Source organism: Lithobates pipiens, unplaced genomic scaffold (assembly GCF_037356315.1).
Source record: "Lithobates pipiens isolate NorthernLeopardFrog02 unplaced genomic scaffold, aLitPip1_a1.2 Scaffold_19, whole genome shotgun sequence".
NCBI classification, from domain to species: Eukaryota; Metazoa; Chordata; class Amphibia; order Anura; family Ranidae; genus Lithobates; species Lithobates pipiens.
The window spans coordinates 218,193,194-218,210,911 of NW_027507764.1; the positions used below are offsets into that span (position 1 = coordinate 218,193,194).

The 17,718-nt window shown below is 42.5% G+C and overlaps 1 protein-coding gene across 4 annotated transcripts in view; it reads left to right on the top strand.

Annotated features, from left to right (window-relative positions):
- HECW1 (HECT, C2 and WW domain containing E3 ubiquitin protein ligase 1) overlaps positions 1-17,718 on the top strand; it is a 422,188-nt gene that overhangs the window by 371,537 nt on the left and 32,933 nt on the right. For all 4 annotated transcript variants that reach the window (XM_077491691.1, XM_077491690.1, XM_077491692.1 and 1 more), the window contains 2 exons: positions 12,762-12,875; positions 15,620-15,772. In XM_077491691.1, coding sequence (XP_077347817.1) covers positions 12,762-12,875; positions 15,620-15,772 — 267 coding nt within the window. The remainder of the gene's footprint in view (positions 1-12,761; positions 12,876-15,619; positions 15,773-17,718) is intronic.

Genomic DNA, 17,718 nt, shown 5'->3' on the forward strand with positions numbered 1-17,718 from the left:
ATAAACATGTCCTCGAAGGGTGGAGTAGTATTCACTGTAGTCTTCACTGCTTGAATGAGGCCTTACTTGGATTTACTAAAGCTGGAGAGTGAAAATTCTGGTGCAGCTGTGCATGGTAGCCAATCAGCTTCTAACTTCAGTTTGTTCAATTAAGCTTTGACAAAAAAAACTGGAAGGTGATTGGTTTCTGTGGAGAGCTGCACCAAATTTAGCATTTTCCAATTTTAGTAAATCAACCCCATAGAGTCCTCAGTCCCCTTCTCTGCACCCTCAGCTGCACTGCAGATGAATAAATACTGTACTGTGATGAATTAACACCGGAGAGATCAGTACCTTTCACTCATTGTGTTCATTAAGGAACACTAATTGTGTTCATCCATATCATGTTTACCAGACATCCCCCACCCACAGACTCGCCATCCTGACACCGATCTTCCGCCCCCGCAACAGATGCAGTCAGTGGAAGGGGGAGGAGGGGAAGCTGGCAAGCAGACCTTGGGGGCAGGGGGAATGCAGGATTGGTCCTGTGAGGGATGGGGGAACACTCCAGGACAGAATTCAAAGCACATATTTGGAGAGTTTAGTGGGAGGAGGGAGAAGAAAGCTGTGCTACAAGGAGGGGGCACCAGGGGGATTGGTGAGGGGATGCCAGTATAGGGTGTCTCAGAAAAGCAGGGGGGATTGGTTGGATTACTCCTGGTGTGCAGTGTGTGACAGGGCACCCTGGGCCCCCCTTCCCTCAGGGCCTGGGTGCCCTGCTTGCACACTTGATGATACGTTACTGGTATAGACTCTGATCGGAGTGAAGTGTGGTCGCACATTTTATATATTTCTTTGTGTTGCAGTGGCTCCTCTTTATTCACACCTAAGTGGAATCTAAGATGAGAATATTCTGGGTGATTTTGAAACATTTTTTTCAGCATTTTATAAGCTTTTCTCAAACAATTTTGTATGTGCATCAAGATTCAGGCATTTGTTTCCTGGGATGGGCACAGAACAAATAGCTGTTCTAAAGGAGGAGATAATGTTCTTCAGGTGCAAAAAAACACAAAAATGTGCATATTGTGTGTTTACAGGTACTATCATTCGAAGTCTATAGGGTCGAAAAGCCTGAATACAAAAAAAAAGCTTATGTACTTTTTTGAGTGCAAGGTATAGAGTGTAGGGCAACTGAGGATTCTGCATGTGACCAGAAACCAAATGATGGGTTCTTCTCAAGGCTCCAGCTGGGTCTTCTCCTATACTACACTGCTGAAAGTGCTGGCAAGGACTGAGCTCAACCGAGCTCCAGTAATGCAAATAAGAGCAAAGGAAGTCTTATGTGCTGCACATCGCTGCAAGATCCCATGAAAGTGTAAATGACAGCCTCAGCCTGGGCTGGGGGGGGGGTGTGGTTTTGCTGGAGCCCAGGCTAAGGCTGTCGTTTACACTTTCCCAGGGTCTTGTAGTGATGTGTGGTGCGCTGGACTTTTTTGTTTGTGGAGTTTGACCCAAAAGTGGAAGCTCCGTTTATAAGTCTCTTCTCCTCCTCCAGGGCCTAATTTGGCACTTTTCGGGGGAGTGGGTACCTTTTATTGACAGGTACCTGTTCCCACCTACATTGGACCCTGCTGTGGTGAGATACGTCACAAGTTCGGCCCCCTCCTTCACCTTCTACCGCCGCTGGGCCAGTTAGAGAGCACATCATGATTTGCGCATGTGCAGTAAGGATCCAGCCGTGAAGCCACAAGATTTCACTGTCGGTTTCCTCTACCGACTATGGCGGCAGCAGCACCCGAGAGCCGATCAACATCGGCTGGAGTGCCGGCATCGCTGGATTCCAGGACAAGTAAGTGTCCTATTATTAAAAGTCAGCAGCTACAGCATGTGTAGCTGCTGACTTTTTAAATTTTTTGTGCGGGGGTGGAACTCCGCTTTAACCACTTGCCGACCGCCGCACGCCGATGTACGTCGGCAGAATGGCACGGGCAGGCATAAGCACATACATGTACGTCCTTTGCCTCCCGCGGGTCGGGGGCCCGATCGGGCCCCCGCCCGGTGCCTGCGGCGGTCGGTTTTCGTTCGGGAGCGATCCCGGACGAGGGGACGGCCATTCATTCATGGCCACCCCCTCGCGATCGCTCCCGACGAATGGAAATCCCCGGTGACATCACTTCCTCTCCTGTAATGTAAACACAGGAGAGGAAGTGATGTATTCTCTCCTCCGTGTCGGTATTTTTCGTTCCGACACGGAGGAGAGCGGATCAGTGAGTTGCACCAACACATCCCACACACAGTAGAACATGCCAGGCACACTCACACCCCCCCTTTACCCCCCGATCACCCCCCCAATTACCCCTGCCCCCCAGTCACAGTGACACCAATGTCATTTTTTTTTATTTTTTTTTTTTTTTGCATTGGTGTCATTTGTGACTGTAATAACTGTTAGGGCAGTTAGGGTTAGCCCCCTTTAGTTCTAATGTACCCCCCTAACCCCCCCAATAAAGGTTTAACCCCGTGATCACCCCCCGTCGCCAGTGTCACTAAGGCTGGGTTCACATTGCAGAGGTTTATGAGAACGAATGTGATTCGCACCGCACTGCAGTGCAAATCACATCCGATCTCTGTGCGATTCGAGTTCAGCCATTCGCCGCACCCGCCGCACCCGCCACACCCGCCGCACCCGCCGCAAATTCGCACGGGACCCTTTTTTTGGCCCGCAGCAGAATCGGATCGCATGGGTGTTCACACCATGCGATCCGAGTTTGCAGATCGCACTGCGATATGCGAACTGATCTGGGGGTGTCAGTAACATTTCACTGACACTCCCAGCAGTTCGCATAGGGCAGTGTGAACTGCCGCCGGGAGGCATGCGATGCGGGAACCCGCCGCGGATTCGCGGCGTTTCCGCATCGCTCCAGTGTGAACCCAGCCTAATAAGCGATCATTTTTCTGATCGCCGTATTAGTGTCACAGGTGACGCTAGTTAGGCAGGTAGGTATTTAGGTTCGCCGCAGCTTTTTATAGCGCTAGGGACCCCCATATACTACCGCATAAAGCCCCCTGATTGCCCCCTAGTTAACCCTTTCACCAGTGATCACCATATAACTGTTACAGGTGACGCTGGTTGGTTAGTTATTTTTTTATAGTTTCAGGGCACCCGCCATTTATTACCTAATAAAGGTTTAACCCCCTGATCACCCGGCAGGTGTCATTTGTGACTAATAACTGTTAGGGCAGTTAGGGTTAGCCCCCTTTAGTTCTAAGGTACCCCCCTAACCCCCCCAATAAAGGTTTAACCCCGTGATCACCCCCCGTCGCCAGTGTCACTAAGGCTGGGTTCACATTGCAGCGGTTTATGAGAACGGATGTGATTCGCACCGCACTGCAGTGCAAATCACATCCGATCTCTGTGCGATTCGAGTTCAGCTATACAGATAGTATGGCTGAATTCGTGTCGCACCCGCCGCACCCGCCGCAAACTCGCACGGGACCCTTTTTTTGGTCCGCAGCAGAATCGGATCGCATGGGTGTTCACACCATGCGATCCAAGTTTGCAGATCGCACTGCGATATGCGAACTGATCTGGGGGTGTCATTAACATTTCACTGACACTCCCAGCAGTTCGCATAGGGCAGTGTGAACTGCCGCCGGGAGGCATGCGATGCGGGAACCCGCCGCGCATTCGTGGCGTTCCCGCATCGCTCCAGTGTGAACCCAGCCTAATAAGCGATCGTTTTTCTGATCGCTGTATTAGTGTCACAGGTGACGCTAGTTAGGCAGGTAGGTATTTAGGTTCGCCGCAGCTTTTTATAGCGCCAGGGACCCCCATATACTACCGCATAAAGCCCCCTGATTGCCCCCTAGTTAACCCTTTCACCAGTGATCACCATATAACTGTTACAGGTGACGCTGGTTGGTTAGTTATTTTTTTATAGTTTCAGGGCACCCGCCATTTATTACCTAGTCTCACTAGTGTACCCCTAAATTTAGGGGTGTCTACTTTCTAAAATGGGGTCATTTGGGGGGGGGGGGTTTGTGCCATCTTGGCATTTTATGGCCTTCAAAACTGTAACGCCCTTAGAAAGCCTGAAGGCGGTGCTTGGTTTTTGGGGCCCCGTACGCGGCTAGGCTCCCAAAAAGTCCCACATATGTGGTATCCCCGTACTCAGGAGAAGCAGCAGAATTTATTTTGGGGTGTCATTTCACATATGCCCATGGCATGCGTGAGCAATATATCATTTAGTGACAACTTTGTGAAAAAAAAAAAAAGTTTGTAATTTTCCCGCAACTTGTGGCAAAATATAAAATATTCCATGGACTCAACATGCCTCTCAGCAAATAGCTTGGGGTGTCTACTTTCTAAAATGGGGTCATTTGTGGGGGTTTTGTGCCATCTTGGCATTTTATGGCCTTCAAAACTGTAATAGGTAGTGAGGCGTGAAATCAAAAATTTACGCCCTTAGAAAGCCTGAAGGCGGTGCTTGGTTTTCGGGGCCCTGTACGCGGCTAGGCTCCCAAAAAGTCCCACATATGTGGTATCCCCGTACTCAGGAGAAGCAGCAGAATTTATTTTGGGGTGTCATTTCACATACGCCCATAGCATGTGTGAGCAATATATCATTTAGTGACAACTTTGTGTAAAAAAAAAAAAAAAATTTTTTTTTTGTCATTCAATCGCTTGAGGCAAAAAAATAAAATATTCAATGGGCTCAACATGCCTCTTATCAATTTCCTTAGGGGGTCTACTTTCCAAAATGGGGTCATTTGGGGGGGTTTTGTACTGCCCTGTCATTTTAGCACCTCAAGAAATGAGATAGGCAGTCGTAAACTAAAAGCTGCGTAAATTCCAGAAAACGTACCTTAGTTTGTAGATGTGACAACTTTTGCGCAAACCAATAAATATACAATTATTGACTTTTTTTTTACCAAAGACATGTGGCTGAATACATTTTGGCCTAAATGTATGACTAAAATTGAGTTTATTGGATTTTTCTAATAACAAAAAGTAGAAAATATCATTTTTTTTCAAAATTTGCGGTCTTTTTACGTTTATATCGCAAAAAATAAAAATCGCAGAGGCAATCAAATACCATCAAAAGAAAGCTCTATTTGTGGGAAGAAAAGGACGCAAATTTTGTTTGGGTACAACATTGCATGACCGCGCAATTACCAGTTAAAGCAGCGCAGTGCCAAAGTGTAAAAAGACCTCTGGTCATTTACCAGCAAAATGGTCCGGTCTGAAAGTGGTTAATGGAATTCAGCATGTTGAACATATTTAGACATAGCCGAATGCAGGGAAACAAGCTGAAAGGTGTGAATGGGGGTTTAGTGAAAGTCTGTGTAAACATAGACTTAAACACATCCTTAAAACATGTGCAATACATCTCTGTAATTCAAATTTTCCCATGCTTTGTCTGTAAGTACAGAAAAAAACAGTTGAGCTGCCAGAAGTTTAGTGGATTCCTAATGTCTTGTACTGTTCTGAAAACGCTGCCTCTGCTGCACTGGAGTTCAAAACAGTGTTGTCAGCTCTGCCTAGGTTCTCCCCTACAGACCGTCCCCATTCTCCTATTCTCCATCATATATGGCGGAGTAGTTCTATAGTTTCTCCATAGAAAATAAATGGGTACCCAGTTGTACAGAGATTTTCCCAATATGTTCCATGCACAACAACCTTCTAGGGAACTACTACACAGTTGGGATGTGGCTGGCAAAGCTTAAACCTGTTATACATATAGTAAAAAAAAACTGGAGCAAGCAAAACTGGATAAAAGCAAACCCCCTATAGTAAACGGTCAGGAATAATAATTTATTGTTAAAATAAAATAAGGAATGTTTCCCCATTTTCCAAATTTTATTGCTCGCTAAGTCTTCCATAAATAGAAAATCTCAATATTGATCCAGGCCTTATGTTGCTGGTAAATGCTCATCTCTTTTTTTAACATATACAGTATAAAATATAGCCAAATGAGATGAAGCCAAACTCCTAAAACATTTTTTCTTAGCTTTATACTAGCATACTAGTTAAAGTGTGCTTATTCTTCAAACAGCAGAAATGTAAAACGCATTTATTCTAGTGCTGTAGTATTGTTCCCTTCCCCTGTTGACATGGATATAGCACTGACTATACAGTATTGCTCAGTGGCTTACATAACTGGAATCCTGGGATCAATTTACAGTAGCTGCATTATTATATATTCATATTATTGCATTATTGATGTGAACATTATTATACATTTTTATAATGCACAGTGTTCAGAGAACTTTAAACCAACCATAGTATCTGGCCAAAAGGAAGTGACATCCTAATGTCCTCATCATAGTCACACAGGCTATTATTAAAGTAATATAGAGTCGTGACCCAAGCTGGAGTGTCGTATATTGAACAATGATCCATTCACTGATCTATTATTCTCTACAGCAGAGTAGCTTATACTACAGCCACCAGTCACACATTATTGTCCAATATTACTTAATGATACATCCATGATCCCAAGCATTTAGGATTTACTACATCAAAGCAATAGTGGTAACTTTTAATTCATTTTTTTGCATTAGCTGCATCTAAGAAAAAAATTACTTACGTTCCTAGTTTCAACAGTCAGTTTTCTGCACAGGGCACCAATAATTCCCTTTGGACAGTATTGCTCAAGGGTACCACTTGGAGTAGCCCTTATGTGAGCCTTCCCTTGTTTCTCCCAATAATTCCCTTTACCGTGCTGAACATGCCATCTCAGTGTTCTATTATATTAACACAAGTAGGTTTCTGATTTAAGTTACAGAGATCGAACAGAGGTGATATAAATAATTAATTTACTTGATGTTTTTATGTAGACTAGTAGATGGGTCCAGGCCAGGTTCAAAGCTATGAGACAGAAAGTAAGTGATACTGCACTGTAAAGTTTTACTTTATGGCAAAGCTAGAAGTTTATTAGCTTCTCTCCTCTCCAAAGGAGGCATCTGCTGCATGCATTAGGTATTAGTCTTGGGATGGGGTGTTATTTTCTAATGCAATAGTATGATCTTTTTTGGTTCATAATGGTAAACAGGTTTCAGAGTCGTCCTCAATGTGGTAATGGAATCAGGCATATATACTAAAAATATGGCAAAATAGCAAAACAGCATGAGGGCAATTAAAGCTGTGCACATTACACAGACAACTTTTAAAACAATATACATTATCCAAAGTGATCTATATATCCATTAATATATATTGGCTACAGTAATTTGCCCCAAAATGTGATCTGATCCTAATAAAGTTAGCTATAAATTGGTAGAATTTCGAATAAAAATTCTTGGGGAAAAAAGTTCTAAGAAAGTTTGTTCATTTTGCTAATCATTACTAGGTCAAATTGGCATTCATTTTCAACCACAATGATGAGAAATTTAAAAGGAGCAGGATAGAAATTTCTTCTCGAACAAGCGACTTTTCGAAAACCCAGTACATACTATACGTTTGTTTTTGTTTTTTCAACCCCACAAGCGGAGCCGATGTACTAACCATGCACGGTTAGTTCAGCAATCGACCCCACTGAGCTGGTGTGTTCTGATAGGGGGACGCCCCCCCCCCCGCCCGCCAGAACACTCTGATCAGCGCTCCTTGCCATTGGCCTAGAGCACTGATTGGGAGTCGGTCGGATGCTGGTCTTCCAGCATGCACATCCATCAGAAGCCGGTCGAACAGGCCGAATGTCTGACTTTTTTTTAACCAGCCGCTCTCCCCCGACCTTCGGCTCCTGTGCACAGGGCTAACAGTGTTTATGGTTTTCATTCAGTAAAGCCTATGTTAAAAGTGAGGAAAATCTTTTGAAAGACAAACGAATATTCTGAGAATTTTGGTAAGTGAAGTTCAAGCTGGTAGATGGCTGGCTAAATGGTTCAAACCTCAGCCAGTTCAGCAGGGCCTGATTTTGGTACAACCAGCATGCCAGATTTTTAGAATGCAATTATTGCCATTAGCTAGGGCCGGCCCAAGACATTGTGCTGCCTGGGCCCAAGAATGAAATGCTACCGCCCACAAAAAAAAATCACACCCACCAAAAGGCCCCCCGCATTCATTATTTTATATAATGATAACTAAAATAAAATTGATCAGAAAATCAGATTAACCACTTCCCGACAGCCGCACGCCGATATACGTCGGCAGAATGGCACAGGTGGGCAAAAGGGCGTACCTGTATGTAGCTTTGTAATCTTGGGATAGTGAGCGCGCCCGCCATGCACCACGGGTCCCACGGACTCAATGTTCACCGGTGGCCCGTGATCGTGGTGTGGAGAGGCAGAACGGGGAAATGCAAACAAGGCATTTCCCTGTTCTCCCAATTACAGTTAGAACACACTGAGGGAACACATTTAACCCCTTGATCACCCCCTAGTGTTTAAGCCCTTCCCTGCCAGTGACATTTATTCAGTAATCAGTGGCTATTTTTAGCACAGTTCCAAAATAGTGTCAATGTTGCAGTCCCAATCAAAATTGCAGATCACCACTATTACTAATACAAAAAAAATTTATAATAAAAATGCCATAAATCTATCCCCTATTTTGTAGACGCAAACCAATCAATATACACTAAGGCCGCGTACACACGGGCGGACTGTTCGCCCAACTTTGTCCGCTGAACAGTGTTTGGGCGGACAGTCCGCTCGTGTGTGGGCTTTCAGCGGACAGTTTGACGAACAAGGTTTTTCGGAAATTCCGTAAAACTGTCCGCTGAAACCTTGTTTCAGCGAACAGTCCGCTCGTGTGTAGGCTTGTTCGTCAAACAAAGTTGCGCGCATGCTCAGAAAGGATTTTCACGCCGAAAGTTATAATGCAGTGTATAGGACGTCGTATTTTTCGTCCCGTCGTACGTGCCGTTCACGTCATCGCGCACGGTTTCAGCAAACTGTTCGTTCGTCGTGTGTGGCCATGTCCGTCAATGCTAATTTTGAGCGGACTGTTTGCCGAAACTGTTGGACGGACAAAGTTGGGCGAACAGTCCGCCCGTGTGTACGCGGCCTTATTGCTATTTTTTTACCAAAAATATGTAGAAGAATACATATTGGCCTAAACTGAGGAAGAAAATAATTTTTTTTAAATATTTTTTGGGGGATATTTATTATAGCAAAAAGTAAAAAATATTGTTGTTTTTTTTTCCAAAATTGTCAGTCTTTTTTGTTTATAGCGCAAAACAAAAACCGCAGAGGTGATCAAATACCACCAAAAGAAGAGAGACAGCCGTCAGGGGTAACATACGGGTACAACTTGTCACTGCAACTGCCGCCCCTCTTAAGATGCTGCCTGGGACCATGGGCCCACTGGGTCCCATTGTAGGGCGGCCCTGCCAGTAGCTATAGCCGCTAGCAAATAATCACTGTGTTCTCTTGGCAGAGATGGCTCCCCGTGTCCCTGATTGCAGGAAAGAAAACCATATTATCTATGGCCTGCCTAAGAAATCTACAAAGAAGTTTCATTCGTAATTCTATCAATCCATTGCCAGCTTTAATCACAACAATAAACAAACTCAGTGTGCTTAAGCTGATAACACACAATTCTAATTTATTGTGTCTTTATTGAACAAACCCATTAAACATTTACAGTGCTGGAGGGAAAAGTAACTGAACCCATATAACCCTTATTTCAACAAAAACTAATTGGAATCAGTAGTTTTCACACCTGGCATCCAGTTAATGAAATTAGTATGGAGATGTGGTTTACAGATAATTTGATTGAAAAAAGACTCTAAAAACATTAAGATCACTAGGAGCATCAGCTGGTGTGAACTATGCAAAAAGGGGCTCTTAGAAGATATACGATACAGAATAGTTGATCTAAATACAGCGGATCCTTTATTTGGCACCCCCCCCATGTTAAATTGTAAAAACACCCCACTGTGCCCCCTGCATACCTCTGCATCCCCAATATCTCTGTCACTACTGTGTACCCCTCTTCACAACTGCACCTCTGGACCCCTTTACATTACACAGCTCCCTGAATCTCTGGACCCCTTTACATTACACAGCACCCTGCACCTCTGGATCCCTTTACATTTACATTACACAACACCCTGCATCTCTGGACCCTTTTACATTACACAGCCTCCTGCAGCTCTGGACCCCTTTACATTACACAGCACCCTGTACCTCTGGACCCCTTTCCATTACACAGCACCCTGCACCTCTGGACCCCTTTACATTACACAGCACTCTGCACCTCTGGACCCCTTTACATTTACATTACACAGCACCCTGCACCTCTGGAGCCCTTTACGCTACACAGCCCTGCAGCTCACGACCCCTGCACGTTACACAGACCCCCCCATGGCTCTGGACCCCCTGAATGTTACATAGACCCCCTCCCCACCCACATCTCTGGACCCCCTGTATGTTACTTAGACCCCCCACAGCTCTGGACCCCCTGCATGTTACATAGACCCCCCCCCCCAGGTCTGACCCTTACTAACTTATTAACGCAGAGATAAATTAGCCTCAATCATTATGAAAACAATGTTAAAAAGTTAAAGGGTTCATCCAGAACAGTATATATGGAAAAAGAGGAGGGGAATAGGGACAGTTGCTTAAGCTGTCTACTATGGCCTCCAAAAGGAAAAAATTGACTATCTCGGCACCAACCACAAAGTTTGAGTATCATAAAATATTCATTTATTACAAATAAAAATAAAAATCTCAACATTAATTCATCAAAACAATAAAGGAAAGCCAATACACCAATACAATACTTGTAGACTTCCAGACTGATTACTGGTTAAAGAGTATGTTCACAGATGTATACAGTCCTCAACAGTTTTGCAATCATAGGACCGCTGCTTCAGCAGGATAAATAAATCTATAAGATAAATGGTATGGATTAACAATCATAAGAAATACATAAATCTCATATAGTATATCAGACAAGGTATATGGTGGGTACAACAAAACAGCAAAAAAAAAAAATGGGCATAACTACTTACCAATGACTCTATGACCAAGCAAATCCATCAGCCACCGATAGTTCCCACCATGGCAGATATGGGGGATTTATGCAGAGGGTGATTAATCTGGGTAAAATATATACGGGGTATGTAAATATGTATGGACTGAAAAGAGGAAGGAGGAAAGACAAGAAGGAGAGGGGGGGAAAGGAAAAGGGAAATTGGGAGGGATAAGGAGAAGGAAGGAAAGGGAAAATTTTACGACAACTTTGTGCGACCGTGTGTATGCAAGGCAAGTTTGGGCCCAAATCCGTCAGAAAAAATCTGACGGATTTTGTGGTCGGAATGTCCGACCATGTGTACAGGGCATTAAGGGGGAAGGAAGGGAAGGGGTGGGGGGGGGGGGTAAGGGAGAAGAGAAGGGGGGAGACGAAAGAGAGGTAAAAGGAGAAGAAGGGAAAGGGGGGGTATTATTTGGGGGCTGGCGGTGAGCCGAATCTTTGTTTTTGTACCAGAATTGTATGGACTGTTTTTGTTTGCTTTATGCTAAAGAAAAGTTACAGTACTTTGCTTTTGAGGAAATAAAAACTGCTTTTACCAAGACGGCTGGCTAGTGGTCCAGACCTCTAAAATATCTATCTGTCTATCTATCTATCTATCTATCTATCTATCTATCTATTAATAAAGACTAAAGACTTACAAGTTAATAATACTTTGTTAATCTAATTATTACCACCAGAGGCTATGTCTACAAGGAAAGATATCTACAATTACAATCTACTCTACAATTACTCACTTGTTCTTAACAGTATTATAATGCACTAATACTCAAATTACACATTAATACACACAAAATTATTTAATTCTGACTCATTGTGATCTCTTGGACTTTAGCATGCCAGGCCTATGTGCAGAATTTGTCATAGAGCTTGTATGTGGGTGCAGAGGAAAAAAAGCAGAGAATTATATAAAGAGGGAAAGCACATGTACATTTGTGCTATGGTGGATGTAGAGCCTATTCTTAGGAAGCTATCATCAACCCCTCAAGGTAAGCTACCAGAATGATGTGACCTAAAAAGAACCTGTAGGTATCTCTGGCCTAGTCCTGAATGTGATCTTATAGGTTAGCATAGCTCGTTATAACTGTTGACTAGCTCAGGATTGCTATTGATAGCTGTTTATTTCCCAATTGGGGATTTAAATACTACTTGGACTGTCTGTCTCTGAGGCTCGTTTGCCCTGACAACTCTGGGGTATTCTGGTTATAGCTTAAAGGGCTAAAAAGAAAGAGTCTACAAGGACTGTAAATGAGGAATATATTTCTGTGTTCCTTTACTCAATCCTGGATGTTGTTCCCAATTGTTTAGGGGTGCATCTGTCTGCTTGTGATAAAGGCTTTGTCTGTATAAGTCAGTTCTACCACTCTGCATATCCATACTTTGTATTACATTTGTATATATATATATATATATATATATATGTTCCAAGCTTTCCATACTAGCCAATCCTATACTAGTGAGCCATTTGAACAGAAAACATACTTTGCTGTTTTTTTTCCATTATGGTAATACTTTGGTGTAATAATATTCAACTTCAGACAAATATTGTGTTTTGGAAAGGGTGGGAGAGGATTAAAACCTCCGTCTAGTTTTTTTTTTTGCCATCTGGAGAGACTTTCCCTTCCTGGTGACAGAAGGTCAGGTGTTGATATGTAAGTTGCTCTTTAATATACAGTAATATGAAATGTGAAATACGTTTTAGCAAGTATATAATACCAAAGAAATTCCTATGAGGGCCTCCATTATGTTGTTTTTTTAATGTTTGTATGTTTCTCTAAGCAGTTTGTTTCTCTACTATTTTTCTGTATAGGCTTATTATACGGCGTGATCATCTTTTGGAAGGCACGTTTAACCAAGTTATGGCTTACTCCCGCAAAGAGCTTCAGAGGAACAAGTTATATATCACATTTGTGGGAGAGGAGGGGTAAGAACACTTCAATACTCAACAATATCATTTATTTGTTTAAAAAGGTGGATCCACGGGATCCATGAGACCAACGTGTTTGGTACTCAACCTAAACTCTTGAATTAAAAATATCAGCATAGAAGCAGTCATATATTGGCTACTTTTCTTTTGATAGACTCATGTGACTCGTTTCTTAGGTATTTAGTCACTAATATGGCTATAACAGCTTAATTACAGTACCTGAAATGCAGTAATGATATGGCATTAGATGATCTATTTGTTAAAAGGTGTTTCAAAGAAACTAGTAAATTCCCTGACAGTTTGGGACACCTTCATGTAATAGTGGGTCCAACAATTTTTACCTGCAAAACCACCAAGTGGTATAGTCTGGAATTGTGATAGAGCCTTAACAGCAACCTGTGACTTACCATATCTCACTTTTTGAAACTGCAGGCTCCTGGACTGCCACCTTTTACTTGTTCCAGGTCTATGGCTTAATAAATGTAGAAGTTTAGTATTTTTTGAGGGAAAGGGGGGCTTCTTACACATTAGTTACTAATTACACATTACTTATGTGTGTAGCGCTACCCCTGTAGGATCTTCTAAGTAATTTGCCCGGATCCTTTTCCTAGTAGTTTCATCGCAGCCAAACACACAGTTCCCGTCACTCTTTAGGCTCATTAACCAGTCTAGGGGTATGCTTTTTGTGATGTTTTAATAAGAACTTGGATAGGTAGTGGGTAATGGTAGGATACTCCAGTAACCCTTCATAACAATTTGTGGACACTGAACTGTCTCTTGTAGAACTGTGAGCCAAGTCCTTGTGCAAGTAAAGGATGGACTGGGCTTTGTAATAGCAACTTGATGAGATTAATATTTCTCTCTGGAAAGTCTGAGCAACGTTCTTTCATAGTGTATAATAATGTGCATAATAATGTTCTTTAGCAAGGAACATACATTCCACTATAATAATAATAATAATAATAATTGTGTGCTGTAAATTGCCTCCAACATTGCTCCTTTTTCTTCTTGCTGGAGGCTGCCATTTTGCTGTAGCCCCGAGCCCTTGAACAGCAGTAAATCTTTTGGCTGCCAGCAGAACAGCCTCTACAAATTCAGCATAGAAAAAAAATTGAAAAAATAGACAGAAACTGAGCATGTGCATAGCAGGGTGCGACAGTGTATTACTGGATTTTAAACATGCACTTATTTTTAATGTTGTATATGGCTAAATCTGCAAAAGGGGCCAGCCTGAATTGACCTAGCAGGATTTAAAGGGTAAGTTCCCCTTTACAGAAAAATGTGTAAGGTGACCTTACACAGGACCCCCTTCTCGCCCCCCCCCTCCCCCAGTTCCGCTAACCTGCATGGTGGTGATCTCCTGTTCTGAGCCCTGGTATAGCCTCCTCATGGTTCCAGGGCTTAGAAATCCCCAGAGCTTAATCTCCTAAACGTACCCCATCAGGAGTGACATTCAGGAGCATTCTAATTGGTCATTGCTGTCACATGACCAATCAGAACCCACATAGCCCAGCATGGAAGAAGAAGAGAGAAAGCTGAGGGGATTTCTAAGCGCCGCAGCCATGAGGCAGCTATACTGGGGGGGTCAGAATGGGCAGGTTATCGGGATGGGGGGGCAAGAAAGGGAGTCCTGTTTAAGTTCACCTTACGGATTTTTTTGTAAAGGTGAACTTACACTATCATTTTCTGACTAAACTACCACCTTAAACAAAATAAGCTCTTTAGGACACAGGACACAATGTTCCCTTTAAACATGCTGACTTTAGCACAAGAAGAATGGCACCAGCACACAGTCTCTAGGATCTCTCTCACCAGTCTGTACTCACAAATATCCTTGAAAATGGGCTGTCTCCTTTCAATACCCTCAAAACACTTTCACTGCATGGTACCAAACTATACCATTGGACAACAGCCCTTCAGTCAGCTTTCAGCGACTTTCAGCAGCATAGGCCTCCAGGTAGCCACACTGAGGCCTCAACACCCCACAGGCACATGGCAGATTGGCCTAGGGGGCTTGCAGCCCGCCTAAGCTGTGATCTATGCCTCAGGAAAAAAGACCTGGCTGCTCTGTCTCTGAGTAATTATACAGACTGCCAGTCACCATCCGAGCACAGGGATTGACCAGGGCTGTATGAATATTCAGGTGCTGATTAGACTCTTCCTGCCCACTAACTTCCAGAATCATTCTGGATCAGCCAGGGGGAAGCAGTCAATCCTGCAGCCACTGAAACATAGAACAGACAAGAACAATAAACACAGCCACACTGATTACAGTGAGCCAAAACGAAATTTGCCAAACAAGGAAATGCAGCTACACTGGATACAGTGAGCCAGAACTAATGTTACCTAATCCTAGCACCTATCTAGGAGGGTGCTACATGTGTATTTTTGTGTATCCCATTACCTGCATAAGGCTACTATTAAAAACCTTCCCTGCTGTGCCTCCTTCCAAGCTGCTGGATACTGTCCTGAGTGGCTGACATAGCAGAGAAGATTTTTTTAGCAAAATACAATACTCTGCATCTGAACTGCTTTAGGTGCAGTGCAATTGCAAGTCAGCAAGACCTGCTACATCTAAAGAAATGCAACACAAACAGGTCAAATGAAGCCTGGGAACCATCATCTACGCTAAACCATTGGAAAAAATGGGAATCTTTGTGACCTGAGTTTCACATTCATTTGAAACACCTTACAGTATATTTTTAGTTTGTCATTAAATTTAGTTTCTATTTCTTTTTTAGACTAGATTACAGTGGTCCCTCAAGAGAGTTCTTCTTCCTCCTCTCCCAAGAGCTCTTCAATCCATACTATGGCCTATTTGAGTATTCAGCAAATGACACATACACTGTGCAGATAAGTCCAATGTCTGCATTTGTGGAAAATCATCTTGAATGGCAAGTACTATTTTTTACACAATCGTGTATTTTGCTTGTATGAACTTTCTAGGTCATTTTTCCTGTATATTGCCCATTTATAAAGGTAAGTTAACAACAGACATGAAATGATCATTGTTTTGACAGTTTCCATTAGCCTGAGTAATATGTCTTTTGATGTCCTTAGACTGAAGACATTCCTTCCCTAAGAACTTTGAGATTTAGGCAGATCTATATCTGTATATTAACCTAAATTCCAGTTAGATAATAGTGGAACCTGGAATATGATTTTAGCAGCAAGTTTATAATTTATAAAATAGTTCAGGTGTTTTTCAAATGTCTCAAAGCTATCATATCTATGGTTTTCATGACCACATTGATTAAGCCATTTAGCTATCATTTTTGTTACAGTGATACACCTATGTCCAGTTATATTTAGCCAGAAATGTTGGATAATAGCAGGCCTCAACATTATTAAAAAGACTGCAATAAATATTTTAAGGCCTATTCACAGTGGAACGCACACTTTCCTGTGCAATCCTGTGTGTTCCTGTGCAATGTAGTTTTGACAGCCCATTCATTTGAATGGGCTGAAAAATGCACTAGAACATAGAAAAAATAGTGCAAGCTCTACTTTTTCACTACACGGTGCACCAAACTGTATGGTCCTGTGGTACCAGGCAATTTTTTGGCTGCAAACATATTATGTTTGCAAGATGCATTTGGGGTCCTATTAACAATTCATTGGCACCTGCATACCTCTCACAATGTTCACGTGCAGTGGAGGAAACACGCACAGGACATGCCATTCCCGCAGCGCCTTTTGGTGTGAACAGGTCCTTAAAGCTGCAAATATCTTTACATTATAATGTTTTTTTATAGCTGAATGTGATAAATATAAAAAAAAATTTCACAAAGGTACGTATTTATAATTAATTATGAACCTTCTACAGACTGGCAGCAGCTTCCCTGCAGACCTCTAATGGCTTATGGACTAATGATTGAAATGGATAGACATACAAAACTTATTTTTATTTATGTAATCTTGTCTTGTTGGTGTTTTAGACTAGAGTTCCTCATTAAGTCGAATTTTAAACATTGTGATAAAATTTGAAATACTTGCATTGAAGATACTTATCTATTTTACATCTAGGGGAAGGTGGCTGTTTAGTAATAACAAATAAGTACTATTATATTTTACTTGGCTATAATATAGTAATATTGTAGTGTTATGGCATGAGAAAAAGTTTAGCGAAAGCAATGTGGCACTTAAAAATGAATTTGCTTACATGCGGATTTTCTCTGTAGATTCTGCAGTGTGTTCTGCTGAAGCCTGACAGAGTGGGTAATTAAGACAGAAAAGCCATGTCCACAATGTGATAACTGTCACAATGAGATGATGCTCTTTTCCAGTTTTAATCTGTTTACAGCATTCTGTCTTCAGTAATTTGGAAGCAGTAATGGATAATACAAAAGTGTTCTTTGTCCAGCTCCTAGCTGTCCAAGTCGCAGGCAACAATGCCTGTCAGAGCAGTCCAGGGTACATGACTGACAGTCGCTCCTTTAGGGAGCTTTTCTAAAATCACACTATGTGTGTTTTGACTAAAGTTCTGCTTTTACACCACTCTGCTCTGCAAAATCTGGGGAGAAGGACAGGTATAAACTGTAGAAACACCATTAGGTCTCTAGCATAGTCCCTCCAACCAACCCAGAGGTCAGAGGATAAAAAAAGCTGTAGCAGGACCTGCACATATGAAATTAAAATCTGTATTTGGGCAACTTTGATTTTAGAGTTTGATAGAATGTTTGAGGCTTCTGTGCTCTACAGTATACCTGGGGAGAGCATCTGGGTTTACTGCCACTTTAAGCTGCACAAGTCTTGAACTCCAATAGTTAAGTCAGCATATTGAATCATCTATCAAAGCAATAACATGAGATTTAACTGCCCCTTTGCTTGTAAGTCATCT